The sequence below is a fragment of the Camarhynchus parvulus genome, chromosome 11 (genome assembly GCF_901933205.1).
Source record: "Camarhynchus parvulus chromosome 11, STF_HiC, whole genome shotgun sequence".
In the NCBI taxonomy this organism is placed as follows: Eukaryota; Metazoa; Chordata; class Aves; order Passeriformes; family Thraupidae; genus Camarhynchus; species Camarhynchus parvulus.
In genome coordinates this window covers 13,571,540-13,597,674 of record NC_044581.1, presented here as the reverse complement: position 1 = coordinate 13,597,674, position 26,135 = coordinate 13,571,540, and the positions used below count along the sequence as shown (strand labels likewise).

The 26,135-nt window shown below is 37.6% G+C and overlaps 1 protein-coding gene across 2 annotated transcripts in view; it reads right to left on the bottom strand.

Annotated features, from left to right (window-relative positions):
* Window positions 1-8,352: 8,352 nt before the first annotated feature.
* NETO2 (neuropilin and tolloid like 2) overlaps window positions 8,353-26,135 on the bottom strand; it is a 30,472-nt gene continuing 12,689 nt past the window's right edge. For both annotated transcript variants that reach the window (XM_030955999.1, XM_030956000.1), the window contains exons 3-9: window positions 24,820-24,960; window positions 22,748-22,996; window positions 20,607-20,651; window positions 20,390-20,517; window positions 17,683-17,911; window positions 13,723-13,836; window positions 8,353-10,789 (exon numbers count right to left, since the gene is read on the bottom strand). In XM_030955999.1, coding sequence (XP_030811859.1) covers window positions 10,209-10,789; window positions 13,723-13,836; window positions 17,683-17,911; window positions 20,390-20,517; window positions 20,607-20,651; window positions 22,748-22,996; window positions 24,820-24,960 — 1,487 coding nt within the window. In that variant the 3' untranslated portion in view covers window positions 8,353-10,208. The remainder of the gene's footprint in view (window positions 10,790-13,722; window positions 13,837-17,682; window positions 17,912-20,389; window positions 20,518-20,606; window positions 20,652-22,747; window positions 22,997-24,819; window positions 24,961-26,135) is intronic.

Below are 26,135 nucleotides of genomic sequence, written 5' to 3'. Positions count from 1 at the left end.
TTTCAGGAGCATACAACAATCTAAAGTTGCATGAAAATACTCAGGTGAAAATTTCATATCTGCTGCTGCTTTCAATTAGAAGCAAAACTGAATTTTAGAGGAAACTGGTATTGTCACACCATTGATAATATTTAGGCAGACAGTTGCATTTTATTACTGCATCAATTGAATTAATAGACAAATTGGATAATTTGATCTCCAGTGCCTCAACCAAGAAAACACAATGGCAGAAGTGGGCAGGAAAACCATGACTCCTGAGAGGAAAGCTATTGTTCTGTCTTCTGGAACTTGTTTCCATCCATATCCCTATCCAAGCAGTGTAATTTTGTGATATGATTGTAGTACAGCTGTGTACTTAAAATTACACTTCACAGCTGCAGACAAAACCTTGAAATTGTTGAAATACTTGAATTAGAAAGGCACAAACATAGATGCACCTTTACTCACAACCTTTACTGAATGATTTCTGAGTCTGCAAGTGGAGTGGGCACAGGAATTAGGTACTTGACCCCTGAGATTTTTCTTCCATGGCAATGCTGTGACTTAGTTATTACCAGAATATCTCGTCATTGCAAGGAAGTTTTTCCTGTCTGTTCTTTGCTTATTTATTTTGCCCTCAGGGTGCTTTGGGTGGCCTTAAGGGAGGAACAGAAGCCTTTGTTGGATGCTTATCAGGATGTAAAAGGAGTTTTGCTCTTTGACCACTGATTGTCATGACAAATCTAATGAAATAAGTGAGCTGCACAAGTTCTGTAAGTGAAATAACAAGTATTTATCTTGTCTCTCCACTCAGTCTTGCTAGGAAAATGAGAAATCTGGATACAGTAAATAACCTTTCCACGGAGATGGGAAAAATAATTAATGTAATTGTAGAGAGGCCACAGCATGCCTTTTTTCTTGAGCCATTTCTGCTTTGGCCCCTTGACTTCAAAGCCTGAAAGGTGCATTAATGTAACAATTCAGTGAACTGCTGTCTAGTGAAAGAATTTTCTAAAAGCTTCTCTTTTGGTAGGGGTGTACTGAGGCATCATTCCTTTTCCAGAGTGAATCAGAATTTAGAGAAATGTATTTTTTTATGTTCTCTTTCCCTCTGTATGAGCTATGTATCCAGCTAAAAGGATTTATTAAAAGCCTTTTCACTTGTTTGTGGTCAGGAGAGGGGGGAAAAGTTATTTCTTTGATGTTCCCAAGGCTTTCCATGTAACTGGATTAAAATCTGAAACTATGTCAAGCAAAAGCTGTGAGAGTAATGTACCCTAATTTGTTTCCCTGAAGATTGATGTGATGGTTATTCAAGCTTACCTCTCTCTTCAGTTGTTTGAACGTCTAATTTCTAGATAGTCATACATTATTCATCTTTATGCTGATAGTAAGCTGCTAATAAAACAGGAAATATCTAACTCCTCTGTTTTATTTTCCACAATATCCTTCTTTCTCTCCCTTATACATACTTTTTAAAATTTAGGTTGTCCAAGATGAAAATATGCATATTTGAAATCATAGGTGTGCATTCTTATGCTGGGTTATAAAGGGTTGCTGGATAACTGTTTAGATTGTCTCCCCAATTTGTGACAGATATTAATGGATCAGTATTTTAAATTATTGCTACGGGAACACAACATTGTACTTTCTTATGTTTATTTGAGTTGGACAATGAATTATTATCTGCATACAGACAGCAGAAAGCAGTAGTCTGGGCTTGGTCAGATAGTGTGAAGGACAGGATAAAAAATAATTTCATAATCAACAGCTTTAATGGATGATAATACTGCAGGAAAAAGCAGAGCTGGCTGGCTTTGGCAGCATATTCAATCTGAGGGTACTTTTGTTATTATTTGAGCTAACACTGACATGAAACTAATGAAGATATATTTATTTAGATGTGCTGTGTGCAGACATTACCAGACATGGCCCCATCTGATGAGAAAATAGGATTAGCTATTTTTTGAAATGTTTGCTGCTGGAGCGGGCTAAAGAGGACAATATTCTTGAATAATCAGATTTGTCGGTGCTTAAGAGGTTTTTTGCACTAGAAATGAGGAACTTGGTGCTTTATCTACTTTATGCCCCATCAGGATCATGAGAGATGCAGCTCTGCAGCCAACTGCTACAGTGTAAAGCATTCAGGGGTGTCAGGAAAATTGAACCCATAGATGGGAGATAAACTTCACTGGTAATAAAGGAAACAAATTGTGCACTAGAAGACTGGGTGTTTCAGTGATGCTGTAGTGTTTCTGAGCTCTAGAAAAGTAAACCTATTTTCAATTTGCAGCTTTCTATTGGCATTAGAGGGACACATGAGTTATGCCTTGGGTTACATCCACAATTCAATTTTTTCAGCCCTTTGTAGGCTGTGGTTGTGTAGTATCTGTTCTGATACTTTTGTAACCTAACCTTTCTTTGTTTATACTTTCCTACCTAACTTTTCTCTTTCCATAAGAGGTTGTAACAAAGATTTTCTTCCAAAATCCTTTTAAAAATAGTAAAAATAAGCATTAGATCAGATGTGGCATTTTGCTTGGGTAGCTTGGCTGCTGGGAACAGAGAACTTGGTTTCATTTAATTTGCTAAATCGTCCTTCAGTTTTTCAATTCTAGGCATTAGCCATTAATATTCATACGAAGTCTTCCTTAAAAAGAAAAAAATCAATAGGCACATCTAACCTTAATAAGAGGGGTTTGCTATTAATCAATAGGATCACTAACATAATGAATTACCCTTCAAAATAGCACTCTAGATGTTTGGCTCTGTCTTGAGCTCTTTCAGCTTCAGTGTACTTTTGTGTAGAAAAGTATTCCAGAACAGTCAGTGAAGCTAATGTCTATTACTCATAGGGCATGCAGATCCTGCTCCTTAGGAGAGTGTGTGGGGTTTCTTGATGCTTTTACACTGAATCTGGTGGATTTTATATTAGACCCTATAATTTGACTCCTGTCTGAAAGAGAATCAAAGCTGTATTTTTTTCCCCCCTGGATATATCATATTGGGTATTTCTGTTAAGATTGGCCTGGGGCCCACAGGTAGGACTGTCATTCAGTTCAAATACTCTGCCATCAGTCCTGGAAGTGCTTCCATGATGAAAGAGGGGAAGGCAGCCCCATGGTTAGGCAAGCAGGAGCCAGGTTATTACATCTTCAAATATACAGCAGACAAGTGGTTCTGCTTTGAGACGGGCTTGGCTTTCTGCCACTTCCTTCAGTTGGTGTCAGCTGCTCTTTGTAACTTAAGAAGGCAACCAAACAAGCTGCAGTTTCTTGCAGTTGTACAGAAATAATATTCCATTATACTCAGTCTGAATGACTGTTTCTTATCTTTTGGGTTTTTTGGCAAGAATAAAGAATAATTTTTGTGCAGTTCTATGCCAAGGATAAGCCATGACCTCCAGTTTTGATTCACATAAAACTAAATTCAATTACATGTTTCCCTCAGTAGGTGTGGTCCTTGTATGATCACTCTGCATATTTTTCTTTGTTTTTAAATGATGCACAAGCTATTTAGGAATAGGAAAATTAATGTAGAAATAACTTTTATTTTTTCTACTTCTCGCTGATGTTTCCCTAAGCCTTGAGGGCTGCTTCTTCCCTTGAGCTCCTTGTTTGGTACAGTTGCTAAAGAACAGTTGGTAGCCTTTTCTTATGTTCCTGAGGAGAAGGGAGAGTACTGGAAAAGAAGTGGGTTTATGCTTTTTATTCCTCTTGTTCAGCATTAGTATTTTTCAGCTGCAGCAATGTTACAGGTGGTGCTAAAATTCATTAAATCCTCATGTTACACATCTGGCAACTTGTAATAGAAACTATTCTCTGAATGTATGTAATGCATCTTTTTGTACTTTTATAAGTTGCCATTTACACCAGGTACTTCTTAATTTTAAACATAGTCATGCAATATTTTAATCTACTTCTTATAGCTCTGTGGGCAAAATTCCACATTTGCTTTGGAAAGCATTTTATCTTATGATGTTGATAATTGAAGGAAAGTTGGAACTACAATTAAAAAACAACCAAGCACAACAAAGTGTATGTTCTAACAATTCATAAGTCATGTTTGGATTCTGATAGTTCAAGTAAAGGATTTCTTTTCCTTATGCTAATGTCTGTCCTTGCTTCTACTGTGTGAGGAAAGTGCAGTACAGTGAAGCTTTAATAAGTCTGGATCTTAAGGGCAAAGAACTTGGTTTTCTTTTATTCCTACTTCTCTTGCACAGATTTGAGAGCTTGTGTTCAAATGTATTAAAACAGACAGAATGCAGAAATGTCTGGGAGAATGTGATAACCTTAGGAGTCACACAGAGCTCTAAAAGTTACCTAATATATGAGGTTATTTTAAGTGTCTGTTGCTTTTGATTTGTTTACTATACACTTCAATTATACATAGTCATTTTGTGCTGGTTTTTTTATACTCTAGAATTCCCTTTACTGTTAAAGATAACATTTAATGATAACAGAAGATTAAATGGCCTGTGCAGAATCCTTTGCCTCTGGTAAGTGAAAAGCAAACATCTTCATGCTACTAGATCTCTTTGTTTTTCATTACTACAGAAAAATTAAAACTATTTGACTTGGCCTCAGGCCTTCAATTGCTCTGTTGGGTTATAAAAAATACAGTGAAGAGCCAGTAATGAGTGGTATTCCTTATGTACCTTGGCTGTTTGTTCTTTACAAACAGAAGATTGATTACAATGGTTAAAAGACTTGGGATTTATTGACTTGTCTTCCTAGGAATTTTTTATCTCATAATTGCTTTCAAGAGTATTTTCCTGCTTTTTTCACCTCCATTAACCACTGAAACATCTTTTTCTATAATAATCAGTAGTAGCTGAGAGTGCTAGCCAGTAAACTCAGTCCTAACAGCTGGCTTTTCCAAATTATGAGTATTTGAAGGTGCTGACTGAAGTGAGGGAACCTAAAATATTAGTTAGTTAGAATGATGGACTTTACTATCTTGAGGGTAATTCAACTGCATTGGGGGGTAAGTTAAACATTGCACCAGAAATGTCCAGTGATTAATATTTGTTTGTTTCTCCTTTTGTATTTTAAACAAAGAATTCTTTAATTGTCAACTCCTCTCCTGTCTCTGCAAATAGCTGAAGCCCTAGGTTCCTGTGTTATTCACAGGTGAATGTAGCAGTTATTACAGACATGTGTTGTGAGCAAACCTGGGGCAAACACAATCTGCTCACCAAAAACCACAGGCCCATTTAATGCTGATATTACTCCCCCATGAAACACTAAACCTTGAGTATTAGAACACTGATGTACTTTGTTCCAGTTTAGCCATATTCATTTGAGGTTAAGCAGATAATCCTGTGAGCTTTGAGTTTCCTTTGTAGTTTCTCACTTCTCCAGTGGAAAATAAGCTGCAGTACAGTCTCAGAAATGAAGGTAATGCTTCAACTCTCAAATGCTGTGGTTTAGTGATAAATGCAGTGTAATCCTTTCTCATAAATAACATTTGGAAGGAACACAGAAGCAACTTTACATAGGTGATTATGAACTTCGAGGCTAATTATAAGTTGTAGTATGCATATATTTCCATATATGAATTAATAAAATATTGAAATAAGTTTTAGCACGTAAAAGATGTCTAGGAAATCTGTGTTTGGGGTGAGAAGTATTTATTTGGGGGAAGTGATGTGATGTGCATCTTTTAAGAGCACTGGCATAATTCCATTTTTCAGAAGGACTGATACAGATTCCAAACCAGGAAATTATTTTGAATTTTTGAGTATGTAGGTCTTAGGTGCCTATTATTTGGTTTATCACAATACTTTGTTCTTGAACAGAATTTGGCACCAAGGGTTTTTTGGGGTTTCTCCATATACAAGTTATTACTATAAATTATGACATGTTAGTGGAAAGAGGTACAGAGATATTAAGTTTGTTTCTCCCTGAGCCTGGCTCTGTAAGAGCAGACTTATAAAAACTAAGCTGTTTTATCTGGTACATGGTAGATTATCTTCAATAGTGAGATAAGAGGGAACAAGTTGACCATTCAGAAATTACTGTTGTTGACCTATGAAACAGATGGAAAAGAGTTTTCATTAAGCTGATTGTGTAAAATGGAGTGTAGCAAAGGAATTTGAATATGAAAATAAACCTGTCACAGAATATTACAGCATATTGACATGTGATTTAAGCATTTACAAGGGGGATTGATGCTGTACAGAGATGCTTATTAGATATCACAGGAATGATTTTTGCAGTTGCAAAAATAGCAGCTTTTATATTGTTAGGTTGAGATGGGTGCTGTAAATATCAATTTTCAAAGCATGAATCAACTCATCCAGGTTTTTGATTTTAAAATCCATTCTCCTATTATAATTAATATTCAGTTTTAGTAGTGTGATCTCAGTGTAAAATCAGCTTATCTTTCAGGCTGGCATGGATTAGGAATCTTGTTTTCATAAACAGTCTACAGACCTGAGCAATCATAGGGCTTACATGTCAACTTTGAAATAAGGACATGGAAAAGTAAATGGGCTTGGCTGAGTTTTGCTGAGAACAGATATACAGAGCCTGAGCATACAGGAAGCTCAGACTGTAGCTGTGGCTTGGTGTATCCACATGAATTCAGTTGTTCCTCTTCAAGCAGTAATTTACTCATCTGCCTAGGTGTATGTGCTAAATTTTTAAAAATATTTTTAAAATATTTCTTTACCTTTTCTTTTACTACTTGTGCTGTTGATATCCTTTCAGATAAAGGATTGTACTTAAATAGTTTGGAAAATTAAATGTTGTGATCAATGATGTAAGAACTTATTTAGGGACAAATTTGTTTTACAAATAAGAAAAACCTTTTCCCCTCATTCAACAGGTTTGCTGCTAATGCACAGAATTCTTTGTACCAAGTGGAAAACAAAGCAAAGCATATTTTAATGACATAAAGATTCTGTGAAGTGTTCACATGAGAAGCACCTTTTCTTGTAAATCAGTGACAGTTCTTTTCATAACCCTTTTAGTATTGGTTTAGTAAAGATAGACAGTCATTATTGCAATATGCCATTGGAATTTGTAGATACTGTGAGGTCATCTTGTCTATAGCAGACAAGAGAATCCTGTGCATTTTAAGTACATTTTGGTATTTCTGTGATCACTGAAGAGTCAGGAACAGCATTAAACCTGAGTTTCCTGTGCCACTGCCATCACCGCTGTAAATGCAGACATCTCCTCAGAGAACCTGCAGGAGTTGTGAATCACAGTCACTTTTATTTTCATGTTGGCTGTAGGTTTACTTGTACAATTTTCATCAGCATTAATTCTTCATGTTAGATAGTTTGTTCAGATCGTCTAAGCTACTGTGATAAAAGGTAAAAATGAGTTAGAAATCCCAAAAAGTGGTCAATGCTGTTGGTCCTGTCCTGCTCAGTGTGTGTCTAGTGAGTGTGTCATTGCTAAGGGGCATTCAATGCTAGCAGAGGGCATTGCAGATATGGGCACAATGGAGTGCAAAATCGGGGTGCTCCTAGAAATGTATGAATTTATGATGGACACAAAGGAAATAGCCTAATGCTGTTTAGATACTGCACTAGTATGAAATGTGACATTTTTCACTAATGCCCCCAAAAGTTTAAAGACTACAACATCAGCTTCAACAGGATTGAGACTGCCAAACCAATGCTAGATTCTTTTGCTAGATGTGTCAGCTCTCTGTACTGTGATACCCAGCAGCCTACCCAGTTAGCTTTTCTCTGCAGGGAAGTTGATTCTAGTGCCAGTGCAAGTATGGCACTAATACTTCTGACTGATTTCCTAAAGCACAGCTCAGTGACTGAAGCCCAGCCTGCCATGGGCTGTGTAGGCAGATTGGTTTTCAAACACCCCATGGGATACTGGAACCAGTTATGCTCAAAAGCCAGGGCTGGTTGTGGGAGCTCTGCTGTGCTCTGGGGCAGCCAAAAGGCAGCTGTGTTCTGACCATGTAATCACAAGGCTACAATCCACAGAGACTGAAATATTACTCAAGCCATTTGGGAACTTCTTCAATTTCCCTCTTCTCCACACACTTGGGCTCTGCAGGCTTCCTGTTTGTTTTATTAGTACACCTTTACTGCTCAAAGGCAACATAACTTGGGAAAGAGTAGGGATCATGTTATTTTTAGCGCATGGATAAATATACCTAAAAAAGAAAACTCAGGCATGCAAACCTAGCATTTACAAGAGTTATATGGATTAGAACGACCCATGTAAAACTACATATTACTTGTTGAAAGAATCTGGAACTCACAAACTGTCACAAATAGCATGGTGCGTCCTATAGGTCATGGTGAGATATTTCATCCTGAGATCAATGAGACATAAATAAAATGCCAAATGTTTTCATTGAATATCCAAAAATTTTCAAGTAACAATTAACTAGATTTTTTTCACATTTATTTTCTGCATGTGGTGCATCTAAAAATAAAGCCCATTTTCATTCATTCAAATTGAAATACATTCTGGGACCAGCACAAAAACTGGCATCAGGATACACCCAGCCTTGTGGGTCTACGATGAGAGCTGATTATGTTCTTTTTAAACAGGAGACAGAGGGTTAATTTTGAAGTTGGGGATTGCTCAAGAAAGTCAAGTCCCCTTTCTTTTTTCCCCTTAAGTTGTACATTTTAAGCATTTAAAAAAAATCTTTATCATTCTAGTGAAAATCTGTGATTACAGCAGTTGTTCATCTTTATTTCAAAGAAATTATTTTTCAGTTGCAATGGTCATAGGTTAAAACGTTTTGGGGGCTTTTTTGGTACTACAATCAGCACAACAAACACTATGGTTTGACATCCCTCTGTAAATAAAGGTTATGCCCAGTGCTAGCTCGGGGATCAGCTTTAGTCAAAGGTTTCCTGTAAACAGAATACCCAAATAAGCTCAAACTACCCAGGGAAGAAAGTGTAGGCTAATGTGGAAGTCATGACAAGTATTCTTGGCAAATTGTGAAGTGTGCAGCAACAACTGCAGGTAAGTCAGAACTGCTAAGAGGGACCCTGAAAGAAGCCTGCTGTCCAGGTACTAGATTGAGATTTAAGAAATAGGCTGTACAGTATCAAACTATATAAAAAGCTTAAAAACCACAATGAGAATATATTTTACAAATTTTCTTCTATATTGTAAAAATTTTTTAATTAGGTCCAAACCACCATTTAAAAAGGTATGAAATGTGCAATTTTGCAAATGGAAACAAGGGGCACAAGAAGGATTCCATAGGGGTTAATTAGAGTTGCTTTGTGATTTCTTTGTTTCCAGTTCCTTCATATACCCAGTAATCACACAGACCTTAGAGCAGTTCTCTTCAGGCAAGTAGGACATGAGCTAAAAGTATCATTGCTGATTTCAGTAGGGAAGATTGGCTGCAACAAGGAGTAAAAAGCTATTTTAAGAGACAAATGTACAGTACAATCTATTTATGTAAATACTTGGAAAACTCAGGAACAAAATTGTTTCCTAAGTACAGAGCTGTGAAATCAGTGTGCCATATGGAGCTATAATATATGGCAGAATATTTTAAAATCCTAAACCTTCTTGAAAGAAAACTGTTGTAAAAGTCTGCATCTAGAATAAAATGACTACTCACTTGTGTTTTAACTGAAAGCTGCAAAGTTATTTCCACATGTACTAAAATGAATATAACTTTATATTGTTAAAAGGCAGTGACCCTTTTCACTTACTTCTCACAAAGCCTAGAGTGTGGAAATGATAATTAAAGGCAAGTGAAACAGATGGCTGTAACATAATTCGTGAGTCTTAACTGGCACTTAACACTAACTCTACTTTCAATTTGACAAATAGAATAAGACACCTATGTTGACATACACATAGTGCACTTAACTACTTTTATTTATGCAAGTGAGGTATTAAAATTGTCTTGAAAAGCAGACATCTAAAGAAGAGTAAATGGTATGAAGAAGAGAATAGTAGTCATTGCTTTCAGTGTTCAACGATTAGTAGTTGTAGGGTTTTTTCTTCCACCATCCTATCTGATAATTTCCATGCAAAGTCTCCATCTTACTCCTCCATTAGATAGGTAGCTTGGGAAGATCGGAGGAACTCCACCACTTTTCCAGCAACAATTAATTATGAAGACTGGTTTTGTTTTTTGGAATGAAGTATAATAAGCTAAAAGTGTGTGCATCTCACACGCTGCGTATGGTACACCTTTAATATATACACTGTCATTGTACATGAGCATTATGTATATACACTGACACCACCTTCAGCAGGAAGTTAAAAGTCAATAGATAATGAACCTTGTGCTGTATCTTCCCTTCCTCTGACATAAATTTCACATGGAATCTCCTCCATCACCCTGTCTTCTATCACCTGCTCGGGGCAGTCGTGAGCTTGCTTGAAAGTGTAAGTGCTTTTCTTGAATGTGCTGTTGAAGGTTTTCATGGGCTGGGGCTGTGCGAAGTCGTTGCGGAAGGGCAGCTCCATGGAGCTCAGGTTGCTCCTGCTCTGTTTCATGCTGGAGGCCTGGGAGCCACAGTGGTGGTCGTGGATGCATCTGGAAGCTGTTGAAGGGCGGCGCAGCTTCTGATAATTTTCAAGTTCCTCTGATAAATCTGCCAAATCTGCAGAAATTTCTTTGTCCCTTAGTGAGAACAGTTCATAGTGAGGAGGATCAAAAACTTCCTGGAAACCAGTTTTATTGAAGGCTGTCTTGCAAGCCATAACCTTTTTTCGAGGCTGCTTTACTTGCACTAGAATTGAAATGATGAGAAGAACTAAAACTATCCCTGTTGTGATGCCAATGATTGTCCCATGGGTTTTGGTGATTTGTTCAAACAATCCAGTTCTTTTCTTTTCTGCAAAGGAAGAAAGTTATTATGACAAGACATTTATTAGTTTCTACACTTTTGATAACGTATTTAAACAAAGCAAGACTGCATTGTGATTGCCATGCAAGTGATAAAATTACTTAATGGGACTGGAGACTAGAGCTGTATGTCAATGGGATTTGTCTAATTCCCTGTCATTAGTGGCTACCATATGATAATTCAGTGGCAGGTGCAACTCTGTGAACCAGTGCCTGCTGGCTCAGCTGGGATGAGCCTTCCATCCTGAACCTTTACTGATGTCTATATTCCTAAATCCATGAGCTAAATAGGCTTAAATTAACCTTAAATAGGTCTAATCCAGCTACACATGATGTTTCTCTTACCATGGTTTGCTCCTGCTGGTAACATTCTCAGTGATGTCAGTAGAAGAAAACCTAGATTTAAAATTGTCTCATTCTTCTTTAAAAGTGAAATATATCAGAGATAAGAATGACTGTACTGTTTTCACATCTCTTGGAAATGTAATGGCTGTGTCTATTGTGTAAGTCAGTTACACCTAATTCATCACAGGGAGCTTTAGCAAAGCTTTTATTCCAGTTCTAAGAGTTCAATGATGATGTTACTTGAAAAAAAAAGGTAGGGGGATACACCAACCAACCCAAATCATCAGGCAATTTTGGCTAGTACTTCATATGAAAACACACAAGATGGCAGCATCAGAACAAGATGGTTTTCCATATTTAAAATTCTTATTTCAAGATTAAAGTTTTCCAGTTGGACTTCTGTTCCACTAATGTTCTTGTCCTGGGGGACTGAGAGATTTCTACACAGCAACACTGGCTAGTGGGAGAGAAGCATTTAAGACTATGAAGAAGAAAATGTAGTAGCCTAAATCTTGCATAACATTTTCAGATATCTGGCTCCTGGCATCTGAATGTGTGTGTTATGTACCTAAATACCACACACAGTGCATGGGGAGAGTTACACACCATCATGTGTTATTTGAAACAATCCTTATGCTGAGCAGAGACTCCCAAGGAGCTGGCTAATAAAAAATTACATTTCTGCTTCAGAGCTTGGGCTCCTTTGAGCTACTTTTTACCTTTGAAGTGAAGGAAGATCTCTCCCCTTGTCCTGCCTATTTTAGATCACAGTGGCGCCATCCATGGTGGGAGGTATGAATTTCACTGCTATGGCAGTTCTCTTGTCTGCATCTAGGTTTCATAATTCTTGGCAGATATTTTAATCAAAAAGTTGTTTTGCAAAAGGCGATGTCTTTGCCAGTCTCTTAAAATAAATTGCACACAACTGACTTCTCTATCAATTTTTGTGTTACAGGGCTTAGGCATAAGTAGGTCACAATATGCTCAGATTTATGTAGCTATTGATATGGACTAAATGAGAACTCTGGGTGCCTGCAGGAACTGAGCACAATTGTGAGCAGCTCTCTTTCTAAGGCTAAGAATTGCTTATTTGGTTGCATCAGTCTCCCTTAGCTGGCAATGTGGATCTAGTCTTCAGCTGTCTCTTAATTTCTGCTGTGCAAGTATTACAGCAGAATTTAGATTGCATTCAACATAAAACATGATGGGTTATTCAACATCAGATACAGCAATTTACAAATATTGGGAAAGACACAGTTTTTATTTTTTTTAATACTGCAATGCATTAGTGACGTGAATTCTAGGGGAGAGTCTAGAAAACAGCTGGTAAAGATGGGAAAGAGATCTAGAAATTAAACTTGAGAGGGAATATTGAGTATTATCAAAGGTAAGGATCATTTAGAGGAAGCTTAGTTTTACATTGCAAACTTGGGAGTTATGGACCAGTTTTGTTGACTGGAAAACTTCCACAATATGCCTTACATTAGAATATCTATTAGTGGTGTGAATTTCTTTGTTTACCCAAAATGCAATTAACAAGTAGGGTTTTTTAGTGTTTATTTGCTTAAAAAATGCTAGCAGAATTTTTGCATTGAAAAAAAATTTTCTTTCAAGACTTTCTATAGAGAAGGTTTTGACCTTTTCTGCAGGGTTGGTTTCTCTTTGAAATGGAATACATATTTAAATCTTCTGGAGTTTTGTGTTCAGACCTATTGTTGCCATTTTATTTGTCAAAAAAACCCTAAGCAAACAACTTCAAGTGTTTTTGTTCTATTGTTTTCTTTAGCAAGAAAAATGGTTGCCCTTAGACTGGTTTTGTTCAAACTCTGACAACTGAGCTATTCTTGAAGCACTGGAGAATGTCTGTGTTTTAACAGAATAACAATTTCTTCAAATTATGAGAATTTTTTCCTACAAAGCCCGATATTGAAACAAGTCTTTACTGTAGCTGTAATGATTGAAAAAATACTCCCAAGCCATGTTCTAGAAGCAGGAATTTACACGTGTCTGTATTCCATAAGTGTTTATTTCATGCTCCTTAACAATTCCTCCTTCCTCCCATCCTTTCTCACACCATATACAGCAGCTTAATTTATCCTGAAGTAGCCTGTGATTTACACATCTAAACAAATGTTTTAAAATTGGCTTTGAGGATTGTTGCTTCTATTTCAACCCTGAGAGGGTTTTTGTGCTTGAAAACTTAGTTCTGTGTTTTTTCAGCTCTTTATTTTTATCTCTAAAAGGTATTACCTGTCCCTACAATCCTTGCTTTATTAAAGTTTAGAAATTGATAGGCTGCAGCTTCAAAAATACTAAATTCTAGTTCTTATCAAGCTGGTATCCTTTTAAAATAGAGAGTATATGCTGAAGAAGAAGAAATTTAGTTAAAAGCAGTAAGAGCAATATTCAGGATGCTTACATGTGTCCTGAGTTTAAATAAAAAATTTGGAACACCTTCCTGAGATTAGTAGAATAGCTGTCTTCAGCATATTTCCAGGAAAAAGATATTTCATTACTTTCTTGAAAGGCAAACTGACCAGCCTAGCTCATAAAGGCTGTGGTTTGCACTATATTCACCTCTGCAGTGATTCTCATCCCAAGGGTATGCACAGTTCTGAATGCCATTGCAGACTAAAGAATTATTGATGCACATGTTGCTATGGCAGAAGTAAGTGTTGCCTGAGCAGGGAGCTGCAGGAAAGAAGAGAAAGAAAACATTCAGAATTTTCAGTAATTGATGCCTTGCAATAAAACGATTAACTTTCTGTATCTGGGGTTTTTAACATGCATTCTTCCTCTCTGTTTCAAACACAATCACTTCTCTTGCACGTCACCATCTGATGCTTTTCTCTCTCCATGTAATTGCTTTCAGCAATTTCAGAATTATCATTGCTACAAAACCCATTCTTGCTCCAAAGGGGTAGGGAGCAAATAGAGACAGTCACAAAACACAGACAATGGAAGAAGGTTTTAGTATGTGTCTTTAAAAACTTAATACTTAAAAATCCCATGCTCACTATCAATGATATATTTATTCTGGAGCATCTGCTGTGTGGATGTTGTGAAGCACTCCCTGAACATCTGCATTTTAGAGCCCATTACTATCTTAAGGCAAATCAGATTTCAGCTTTTGGAGGACTGTTTCAGTAATTGCAAGAGATTTCAATAACTAGAGGCATCTAAGTCATTCCTGCTTGTGAATCAAAAGCTCTTGGATCCTCCTATTAGAGCTAATGCAGGGCTTGAGAGAGTACAGTTTAGCTTTTTATGTATGTGTCTATCTATATATAGTCAGAAATTTGAAGAAATAAAATTAACTAGAAGGCTGCCCCATGTTTTTCTGAGTATTTGTTACAGCTCCTTGACATAAGAAAAAAGATACTAGAAAGTAGTAATAATTCTTTTCAGGGTGTTGTATCATATACGTAGGGAATTATTTATAAATTCAGGGCACCAAGAAACCAAGAAATTTGTTTTCCTTTGTTTCAGTAATGTGGTAGTTTTATGACGGAAATGTCTGTTATTAATGAAGTCAGTTATATACTAAACAGCAAAGATGTGTGATAGACGTTCTACTATTTGGTTTCACAGAAAGAATGTGTTCTTGAGCAGTCTGGATTCTCTGAAACATCTCAGGAAACTCAAAGGGTAGAGCAGAGGGAATGACTGCTCCTGAACACTGCATTTCTCACTTAGTCATTCTGTTAGGCTTGAGAATCTCAATGACAAAAAGAGGAGCTATGCCTAAGAAAAAAAGAACATTCAAACCTTTAACTTTCATTTTGCATTCCTCAATTAAATACTTATTGTCTTTCCATGGCTTACTCCACTGAAGCTGGGTAACCTACACTCATTGGTTTTAAGCTTTTGTATTTGCTGTTGCTGCTTAACCCTGGCAATCTGGCAAGAAGTTCCATACAAGAACTTGCTTTAATTCTAGTGCAAGTATGAATACAGAACATAGAGGGTATTTTGGAACAGTTTATCTATGTAATCTCAGTGCTTAAAAATGTAACAGTAACTATCACATCACTTCCTTTCTCAAGTGAGTTGAGAATGTGATTGTTTGGAGAGCAGCTCTAGCCTGAAGAGCACTGCTTTAAAACAGGATCACTCCTTTGGAAAGTTGAGATCAGGCCTGTTCTGTCAGTTATGCCATAATATAAACATATTAAACATATTCTCCTTCTCATTTCCCTGAAGAGGTGAATTTTCTTTACAGTTCTGTATCTGGTTGATGAATTCTGCTGTTGCTTCTCCATCTGCCAGCACAGTCTCTATGTTACACGTTTGTGTAGTCCCTTTAAATTTTTGTGGGCATGGCTTTTGTTCACAGTTCATGAAGATGGGACAAATGGACTCATTTGCCTTTTGTTTGTTATTTGGGGAGTTTGAAGTGTAAAAGTCACAATGGTTGATCAATTCTAGCCTAGGACTTCAAGGACATAGCTGGGCTCTTCTCATAACAGCTGCCCAAAAGTCGTGCAATGCTCACAGTGTTCTTTGTATCCAGCATTACTCATCTATTGAATCAAGCCAGGAATCAAATACATTGATTTTTCACATTGCTGTTAGCTGAATTACTTAATCAAACCTGCAAACAGTGCTAGGTGTGTGTTAGGTGACTGTCATGCACTATTAGTTCATTTATGGAAATCTTTCCAGAAATATTGATCATTTTCATGGTTGGCTTCATGTAATTACAAATCATTAGCAAGGTAGAAGAGAAAGATAGCTTAACAATCTGAAAATAAGATAACCTCGATTCACTTTTTTCAGATAGAAAAATTGCTTATGACTAGATTATATAAAAATACTTGAAACACTTTACAGCCACATACTTTTCAATGACCCTACCCAAGGAAGGCAGTATCTCAGGTAAATAACAATAACCACATACCTTTGCAGATGTTCTTCTGCCAATGACTTCTGAGTTGCTTTGAACTCATAAATTTGGAAAGTTATCTGCCTTTAGGAGGATTTAGTATTTCAATATCTTGCATTTAACCCCCCCCACAACCTACTCCCCCCAAAAAATCCAAACTCAACAACAACAAAAAACCCACTCCAATAATTATAATATAAATAGACAATTTCCCTGGCAAAGTTCATAGCATTTTATACATTGAAAGCTAGAATAACTTGCACTATCACCAATGTTAATAATTGTGTTGAAATAAAAGCTAGTGGAAAGGCAGTTATCAATTTTTGCAAGCTGTTCTTAAAACTGACATTTATTTAAATTCTCAATATCTAAAGCTTATTAAATGCTTCCTGTAGACTAAGCAATATTCTATCTTGAAGCATGCAACTTTTCCTTGCTACCATGTACTCAAAGTAAGCCAGAATCTATTTCTCTTATACATATTGTTACTTTAGAAAGGTTGTTTTATAAAAAGTAGCTTTTCTCCTATGTTAAAATTCACTGTTTTATGGAACATAACGTGCAGTCTACCTGTTACCTGTAACCTGAACTTTTGTGCAAGTTAGTGATCAGGATCTCATTCAGGACTGGCTACAGACATGTTCTGTCAGAAAAGCTATTTTTTGTCAGCAAATCTGTACTATTTATTCTTCAAGCAGAACTTTTTGAAAACCTTTAGCACCAGCATAGGTCTGACTTCCTGAAATGGGAATATTTCATTCAGCTCTCCCCATGTATCTCAGATCTGCTCTGCAGTTCTGAATTCAGTCTGCTTTAGTGCCATATAAATGGCAGTGCAATCGTTCTGCAGTGTGGACAGTGATGTCCTCTGTAAATATGTGAGGCAACAAAATTTCATTCAGGTACAACGCCCTTAGAAGAAAAAAATCTCACAAAAACCTGCCTTCAAGAAACATCTTAAATTACAATGAGAATAAAGACTAACCCAGGCTATGGAATCCAAACAAAAATCCAGATGGCATTTACAACTCAGCTTTAATTACAGGCTTCTTAAATAAACTTGAATTTAACCACTTGTCTATCATTGTGCAACATGACAGGGCTTTGCTAAGGGAGCACATGTGGGGTCCATTAGAGCCAAATGCAGCTGAGGATAAGGAAGCAGCTTGGCTGGAGGGGCCGTAGGTCCAGACCTACAATTGAAGATAGAGCTGTGTTTAGGAAGGAGAGCAAGACTTTACAGGATGAGGGATGTTTTCTACTCTTCTGAACATCCAGAGTGGCCTTAAGAAGAGCCTGTTGTGGTGTCTGGCAGGGAACTGGGCACTAGTGGGAAAGCAATGCTTCAGTCCCACTGCTGTCTTTTTGAAATAAGTCTGTGCTCATTTGTAGGGAAGGATGTGTCTTTGTGAGAAGGTTGTAGCCTAAGGCAGGATTGCTGAATTCAAATGGAAAATAAACCTTTTAAGGATGCAGGAAAGCTTTTCTTCAGCAACCATGTTAAAAATGTAATAAAGCAATTATCTAATTTACCTGCCAGTATGTGAAGGAAACAGAAACAACCTTTTTCATGTTTTCCTGCTGTTTACTATACAGCTGATACTTTCCTAAAAGACTTGACCAGGAGAATGGGCCCTTTTAGCTGTACTCACGATCCACAAAGGAGGTGAAGAGCATTCTGAAGCGGCTCAGCCTGCTGCCTTCATCGGCCCACATGCGCACCACGCCCGTCCCCGTCTGCAGCGTCACATCATTGGCCACTGTGCTGCAGAACTTGGCCTTCAGGTTCTCAATGGAGCTGCTCCCATCATACACAGCAACAAAGTTCCTTTTGCACTCATTGGAGTGCTCCATTTGATAGTCCAGAAAGCGCATGTAGATCTGTTAGAAAAGAGGAATCAGTGTCTTTAGGAGAAGAAATACAGAGAGGAGAGTTTTCTTTCTTAGCAAATCTTGAGTAAGATGTTTTCTTCCCTTACACATAGATGTAATTCCCAATTCACAACACTTTTAAACTTAGATTTTCTCATTAGATGTCCATGTGAAGCATTACCTGACATTTGTCGTGGGTATCCATTTCACTTCTCCCTGTTCCCCAAAACAATCTTTATTTAAAAATTTACTTTATTTCTGCTCCCTTTGGAAAAACACTACAAAGCAACACACTTGGTGAAGAAACACCCAAGAAGTTCTGCTAAATGTGAAGTCTGTTTCTCTAGAAAAAGATATAAGGAATGCATAAATGTACTGAAATAATTTTTAAAGTATTTTGACTGTTCTCCTTCCTTTCTTTCTAATTCATAAAAACAATGTTAAAATATAGGGGAAGGAGTCTAGTCAGAAAAGCTCTGAAGTAAAATAAGGAAATTAAAATTTATTGCTTCAGAATGAAAGCTAATTACTGAACCATAGCTGTGTTATGGAAGACACAAACCATGAAGTCAGGAGTAATTTGAATAAAAATGGAAATGAGAGAGAAGTAAGCTGGCTGTGTAGGAAGAATTAATGAATTTAAGCTAATCTTAATACTTCTAAAAGCAGAAATCTAATCCAAGAGAAGGCAGCATATGTGTTAGAGCATATGCAGCAAGGAAATTAGAAGATTGGGATGGTATTTAAAGAGTAAGTAAATAATTTATTTTGCTGGAGCAGGAAACTTGTGCAAGATTGTAATTCAGTTAAAATTACATTAACATATGAAAAGGCTTTTGAAAATCTTCAATGGCTGTATTGGAATTCTCCAAATTCTTCTGAAAATTTTGAGATATGAAACCAAGTCACTTAAGCATGCTGCAAAGGCCATTTTACACTTTTACAATTCTCAGATAGCCATCGTGCTGCCAGAGAAGCCATGTGCCCGGGTGGAGCGGTGCTGCCCCGCCAGAAATGGAGCAAGCCATGTGCCCGGGGTGGAGCCCGGGGGCTTGACCCCTGCCATGAAATCACACCCCCGCTGTCCGAACCGGGGCTGTCGAGCACCAACGGGGTTATCCGAGCACCGCTTCGAGCACCGGTTCCGAGCACCGGGGCTGTCTGAGCACCGGGGCTGTCCGAGCACCGGGGCTGTCTGAGCACCACACTGGGGCTGTCCGAGCACTGGGGCTGTCTGAGCACCACTGCCAGGACTATCTGAGCACCGCACTGGGGCTGTCTGAGCAGTGCTTATTTTTCCCAAGAGACTGCACTGTATCAGATCTAATGGATTTTATCATCATAATTCTGCCTGAATTGAAGCTTGAGAAACCACTGTCAGAATGCTAAGAATTATTTTTCTGTAATGTTTTAAATCAATAATTTAGGATGATGATCTAATTTCAGGACTCACCCAAGTATAACTCTGCCTTCTGGCAACATTCAATAATTTATTAAAATACTTAAGCACAAGACCTGGTGCACTCAATGGCAATGTAGAGAGAAAATGGGTTTGTTATTGTTTCTGGAAGAACTTTGTCTATTACTTAGACTAGTATAGGGCTCTTGGGAATTGACTCACCTCCTCAAAGGCTCAAATATATTAATGGACTTTTAATTTCTTTCATGTCTTGTCCTCTTATCATCTTTTTGATTACTGTTTTAGAATGCACTTGCAAGGTGGTTAACAGGGCTGGTTAGTAAGTGTTAGGAGTGTGTAAGAAGGCAGAGGGAAGATTTGTTATCTTGGCAGCTACTGCTTCAAAATATTTTTTAATTTTTATGCATCTGTAAGCAGAAGCAAAATTAAAGATGTGTATGCTCTATGGAGAAAAGTATGTGCTCTTCTGTGCAACATATTTAACAAATGTTATTCTGAAACTAATATGATTCAGGCTTTAGCTATTGTATTTTGGGGTTGTGAACAGGATTTTATCCTGCTCTCTGCATAACGAGGTAAAGCCTTTCCATTTAGCTCAGACTGCTGATGAAAGTGGGTTTCAAGGTGCAGGATTGTGAGTTACATGGGAGAAGCAGGCACATGTTCTGTTGACTTTGAACAGAACCAAATTCTCCAATAGAACCACTGGAGGCAAAACATTCCGTTTCGGCAGTGAGATTTACTGGAAATTACTGAAGATGTTAGCCAGCATTTTTGCCTGCAGTCTTCCAATAAAATCAGGATCCAAGTCAAATGCCCCTGAAAATTGTTGCTTAAACAGTTCTCACAGTTATTTGGTATTCGAAGCTTCAAATAATAGGAAGCCAGCACTATGGACTTATATAAATTTAATTTCAGAAACAATTATCTCTCTGGATTTTGTAACCCACTGCTACATGACTCACTTCAGTAAAGTACAACATGATGCAAATCACAGTTAGTGACCATTACCTGTTGCTGCTGCCACAGAAACCCATTATATACTGAATTATATGAACAAAACCTACCTTAGCATTTGGAGTGGCTTTAATTGTCCAGATACAGTCAACTGCTTGTCCTGGTTTTGTTTTTCCTTCTTGTTCTACTTGACTGGAACGTACTATTCCATCAGCTCCTGAGAGCTCAAACTGGCAGTCTAGGGAGAAGATAGACCTTGCTGTCAAATGCAATATGACATTAATTTAAAATTTCATGTATAAAGAAATGGTTACTGTAATACTATACCTGGGATGGGATTTAAAATACCTCCTAGGTAAGTGAAGTCAGGATCTGTAATAGAAAGAAGTCATGAATCACAAGGGCTATAAGTGCTTGAGAATCACTTCAAGCTTTAGCATTATCTGCAGATTATGTCCATTTTTTATTATGTCACAAAAAAAAATTGCCAGAAAGTTTACTGAATCAACTGGAGCATATAAAGACAAAATTTTTTTAAGATGAGAACATTATTCCACAAAGATTGACCTTATCTGAAAAACATAATTCTACCCTGACAGCTCCGATTTCTAGCATAACACCAAAATTTACTATTCAGTATTTTGTTCCTACATTATATTCTGAATTTAACTGTGTTAGTTTTCACTGAAACCACTGGAGCTCCACAAGAGTACAGGGGATCTTTCTCTGTGCAAAAAGCTTATTTAGATTTATTTTATCAGACTGCTGTCTGTGTAGTTCTGAACAATTTGAACTGAACTTAGCAGAATATATCAACACTTAGAAATTGCTAACTGCTTTTTAGAAAGTAGGGGAAGAAGGCTGTTCAATCCTAAAGGTGCTTTTCCCTGGGTTATCTATCTCTTGTATTAGGCCACACAGAACAGCTCTGGACATGGTTTAGGAAACGCTGTTCTATGCAAAGAAAGCCCTAGTTCATGCAAAAGTGCACACTGGCTTGGTACAAAGTTCTTTGCCAAATGAAGGTTCAGAGTTTGGCTCTTTCTGTGATCCTATAAATTATTTTTTCTATAGGAAGTTTATCACTTCCCCTAGAATGCCTCAATCCTGAGCTTAAGACTCAGCACAGTTCAGAACATGCCTTCTTTGTCCTCCTCTTTTTATTTACCTATAGTGAAAATCTATGATCACTGTATCCAAAATTCTGCAAGGTTTTCAACCTTCTTTGCAAGCTGATTTTTTTATGAAGCAGGAGTATGTGCATATGTTCCCTTTCATTTTGAAAACAGTAAAATATTTTACCACACTTCATATAAATGAAGAGGAAGGAAAAGAAAAATATCTGTCCTTCAGTTGTTGTAATCTATTGTGAAAATAATATAGAGTTTAAATGTATATTTAAAATTCCAGCCTGCAACTATGGTAATTTAGTTTTGAAAGTGATGTTGATGAAATAAATGGCTTTGGAAATGGACTCCGCAAAATGCATAAGTACTGTCCCTGTGAAAACATTTTATCGTGTAATTCCCAATGGTCTGGTCACCATGTTAATTTGAAGTTTCTGAGTCTAAATCCCTAAGCAGTAATATATAATCAAGAATTGTGTTTTCATGTGCTCTAGGGGTGAAGATAACATTAAGAAGTTCTGTTTGTGTATACATTTGTCGAAGTGGTAGAGCTGACATTTGTATATTGCCTTTTGTCCCAAAGGACAATAAAATGCTGATAACTACACGTGTAGTATCTATGAATACAATAGTCAAGCACTGCACAAGGACATCAGGTCAAGTTTTCATGTAAGAAGGATGCCCTGCCAGGTTTAACTAGCTCCACAGAGCAGATGTAATTTTTGTTTGTCTAAAGGCACTGTCAGCACATTGTCCTCTCCTTTGCACCTGTGAACTACACAGCACTTTGAGCAAAGAGCAGCTCTGTTGTCTGAGCCCTAGAGTTGAGGGAATCCAGTCTACCGAGAGCTCATGCTTAGACTGTGCAGATTTTGCTCTGGGTTTTCAGAATGGAGATTTAAAACTTTTTGCATCTGCCTGGAGTGCTATTGTAAATTGGTTCAGGTGTTTTTGTCCATGCCTTACAAGCCCAGAAGAGAGGCTGGTGAAGCAAGGCAGCTCTTTGTATACGTTGTTTTTCCTTTCCTACCACTGGTGATGCTGGCGCAAGTAGAGAAATAAAGAAGGGTGCTGCTGAAGACTTCAGCATGAACAAGCTCAACTGTCTTCCTCAGCAGCAAACTACAGACCTGTAATTTCCTTCAGTCAAGGTTCCCCAAGTGTTTTTAGCCATGTGCCCTGTAGGATTAGCAGGACTGAGACTGTGGCTATCACATTGTCACTGTGCCTCTGTAAGTGCCCATGCTCAAATGCAGCTCTAGGCTGAGAGGACAAACACACCCACAGAGCTCAATGGGAGCAGATAGTCATTAACTCCATCAGAATTTTAGACATCTTTACCTGGTATAAATGAGTACTTTGCTTGAAATCCCTTTCCTTCCAGCTCCTCATCAGAAATAAACTTGATCCACATAAATCTCCCTGTTGATCTAATTAGTGCAGGACTTTTCAGACCACAGTAACGATTAATGAGAGGGGAGAACCCAAAAGGTCCATCTCGAACCTCCAGGTGATCAAACCGACATTCAAATGAGGGTTCTATGTAATAAGGTTCATCAAAGGTCAACTCAATTCTTTGTCGTGGAGCAGCTAGACATAAAAAAAATTGAGCGAAAAATTAAATGAAGATCTTGATAAAAAACACAAAGACATGAATTAATGAAGACACAGGCCTCCAAAACAGCAGGATAAAAAAGAAGCTGGAAACTTCTCAAAACACATCTACAGTCTGCTACAAAAATATTTTCTAAAAGTTACTTTTGCATAGAATCATACAAAATTTTTGCTTGCTCATCTTAGTTGTTGAAAATTCAGAAATCACATTAATTTAATGCAGCACATATAACAGATATGAACATATATACAAAGGTATTCAAACAAGGTTAAATATTAAGATATAAATTAAACAAGTATTCTGTGAAAGCAAAACACATTAAAAAGGACAAAACACTGAGCTATGCAGAAAAGAATGGAAAAGGGAAACGGGAAGAACTACTCAATATTTCTTAAACATAAAGTCCAAATTTGTAGATCTTTTCACAGAAGACATCTTTTATTAGAATATTCAGAGACGTGTAAGTCCTTCATACATGCCGGTGATATGCAGGTGGCTACAGATGTTGGTGAGTGTGAGCCTGTGGCAGCCTAACATCAGGACTGGGATCAGAACCCTAAGTCCTGACTCTCACACCTGTGGTTTGCATCCCAGAACTTTCTCCTGTGTGAATGAATGGCTTTAGTGTTCCTCATTCCTGGCACCGGCTGTGCTACATGAACCTCCTGATCCTGGCTGGCTCTGGAGTGACAGCCCCGAGGAATCACACCCTGCCTGCTTGTCCTGAATGCCAAAAGGATTTTCTCTGGCATCTCCAACCCTCCCAGCAGACCTTCTGCCTTGCTCACAAGAACTACACGCATTTGGAGCTGCTGGCAATGTTGGCAGTGCTCTGCATGAAGGAGCAGATCTTGGCTAGAAGTTCTGGAGGGCCTTGGCCCCTCTCAGGCACCCAGAGTGTTTCTGTGGGAGGACTGAGGAGGGCTGGAAGCTGCTCCTGTGCCCCAGCCCTGCAGCAGGACAGCCTGGCTGCTCCCTGGGGCACTCCTGGGCAGGAAAGGTGCAAAACCAAGATGTGCATGGAGACAAGCAAAAAGGAGGGGCCTGTGAACCACTGCTGTGCTCTACAAATAAAAACTCATCAAACCTCATTACTTGAAATATTTCAATTAATTGATATGAATCTGATGATTAGGCTGGCTAATATTTTTAGCTGACTTCAGTGGGGTTTGGGTGCATTCTAATAAGAGGAAAAATAATTGGAGTGTCTCAAGTCTTGCAGCCTTTATTTAAGATATTCTCATTGGAATAAGGTTTTATTCTAGTTAATGACATTTTTTTGTCCTCATCACATTATTTTAATAGTGACCTCAGTAGTGCTAACAAATCTCTGTATTTTTAGTACAGTGCTATGGCAGCCAGATATATCTTTTTATTAATGAAGGACAGCATAAAGGTTTTCTGCTGGTGAGATAGAACATTACAGCATGGTATGAAATAGCCTTCATCTTTTGCAATCCATTATTAGTGATATTAAGGTAACAAGCTACAATTTTTATCTTACTAATTCCATATCTTCATAGATTACAGTAGATATGCTGTTCCTTTTCCTGCCTGTGAGGATATGTCTTATTCTACATAGCTAATTTCTTAATGTTTGCATTTCTTATTTATTTGTTGTTATTACTAGAGAGAGAAAATTTAGCTTCCTGTTCAAGTAAATGACTGCAGAATTCATTATATTACCAGTATGGCCATGCAATACTTTACAGCAGGGTAAGATGACAGTTTTAACAGTTCAAGATTTTCCATTTAACACCAAGATTACAGCAAAACAAAGCAGAAATAAATCATGTACCTTCTAAGATGTAGATGCACTCTTGATTGGGTGGGTACATGTTTGGATAGTTTGGTGAAGCAAAATGTCCTCCATTACTGGTCCGGACCCAGTTGTCACACTGGGTGGGAGGAATGCGATTCACTCCAATGTTTTGCCCACCTTAAGCAAAAAAAAAAAATCAAATAAGTGATCTGCAAGCCTGCAGATTTGATAAAGTAAAATTCTGGCATGACACATAGCCTATAAAGAAGAAAGTAATTTATTTGGGTTGCAAGCCCTTTTGTAAGGCTCTCATTAATATCTATCTAAGAAAATCTTATGTTTCATTTTGTAGTGGGATATATCCTAAGGAAATCACAGTTTTTTAATATCAAATATATCCAGAGATCCTTAGAAAGGAGAGGGAGTAATTTTTTTTTTTTTTACCCAACTCAGTTCAGGTTTTTGATACTCTTCTTTCTAAGTGAAATAGTCGCAGTAGCTGCCAATACCATTATTTTATGAGTTATGTCATCTCCATTTCTATGTAAATATAATCAGAAATATTTGTCAGCTTTCATTGGTTTTGACCCTGATTCCAGAATATGCTGAGGAAGGTGGGATATCTATTTACAGTAATTTGTTGGAATGCAGGACGTTTGTAACAGAATGAATTTCAATATGCAAATACACTAAATACAGCAATGGTAGTTAATGAAATTCCTAAATTGCCCTGGTAGCTAAGGGTCTCATTTAGGATCACAGCTCCTCTTCTGGATGTACAGGGAAATGTGTTCTGTGACTGAGATGATGCACTTTAGTAAGGTAATTCTTCCTGCTGGATCATTCACAGAGCTTGGTTCAGATTTCTTCATCCATGGAGATGAGGTTGGGAATCTCTGACATTCTTAAGTACTTTGGCCCTTCTCTTTGGTATCCAGAGAATTGGAGAGAGTAAGACATAGGATATGTATTTTCAGCTAGGTATTTCCTAAATCTCACAGGGTACTCATAGTGTTATTTATATTTACACAGTTTTAATTTGCAGACCTGTGAGACCTGTACCATGCTGGTACAGGTCTTAGATGCCTCCAGTAAATTACATCACCTTCCACTGGTACCTTGACAGCCTTTTGATTTATGGGGGTGAAAACTCTCTCTCTTCTGCAGAAATTTTTCAAGGAAATTCTGTAGGTGGCAGTTCAAGGAATTCTTCTCTCTTAAGTGTGGGTAATCCCACATATGAAAAAATAAGTTTTGTGCAATTGATTCCTTCCCCACTCAGCAGGCTTCAAAAATGTTTGTGGGTGGACTATTTGAAAAGCTTGTTGTCAGATACAGAAAACATGAATTTC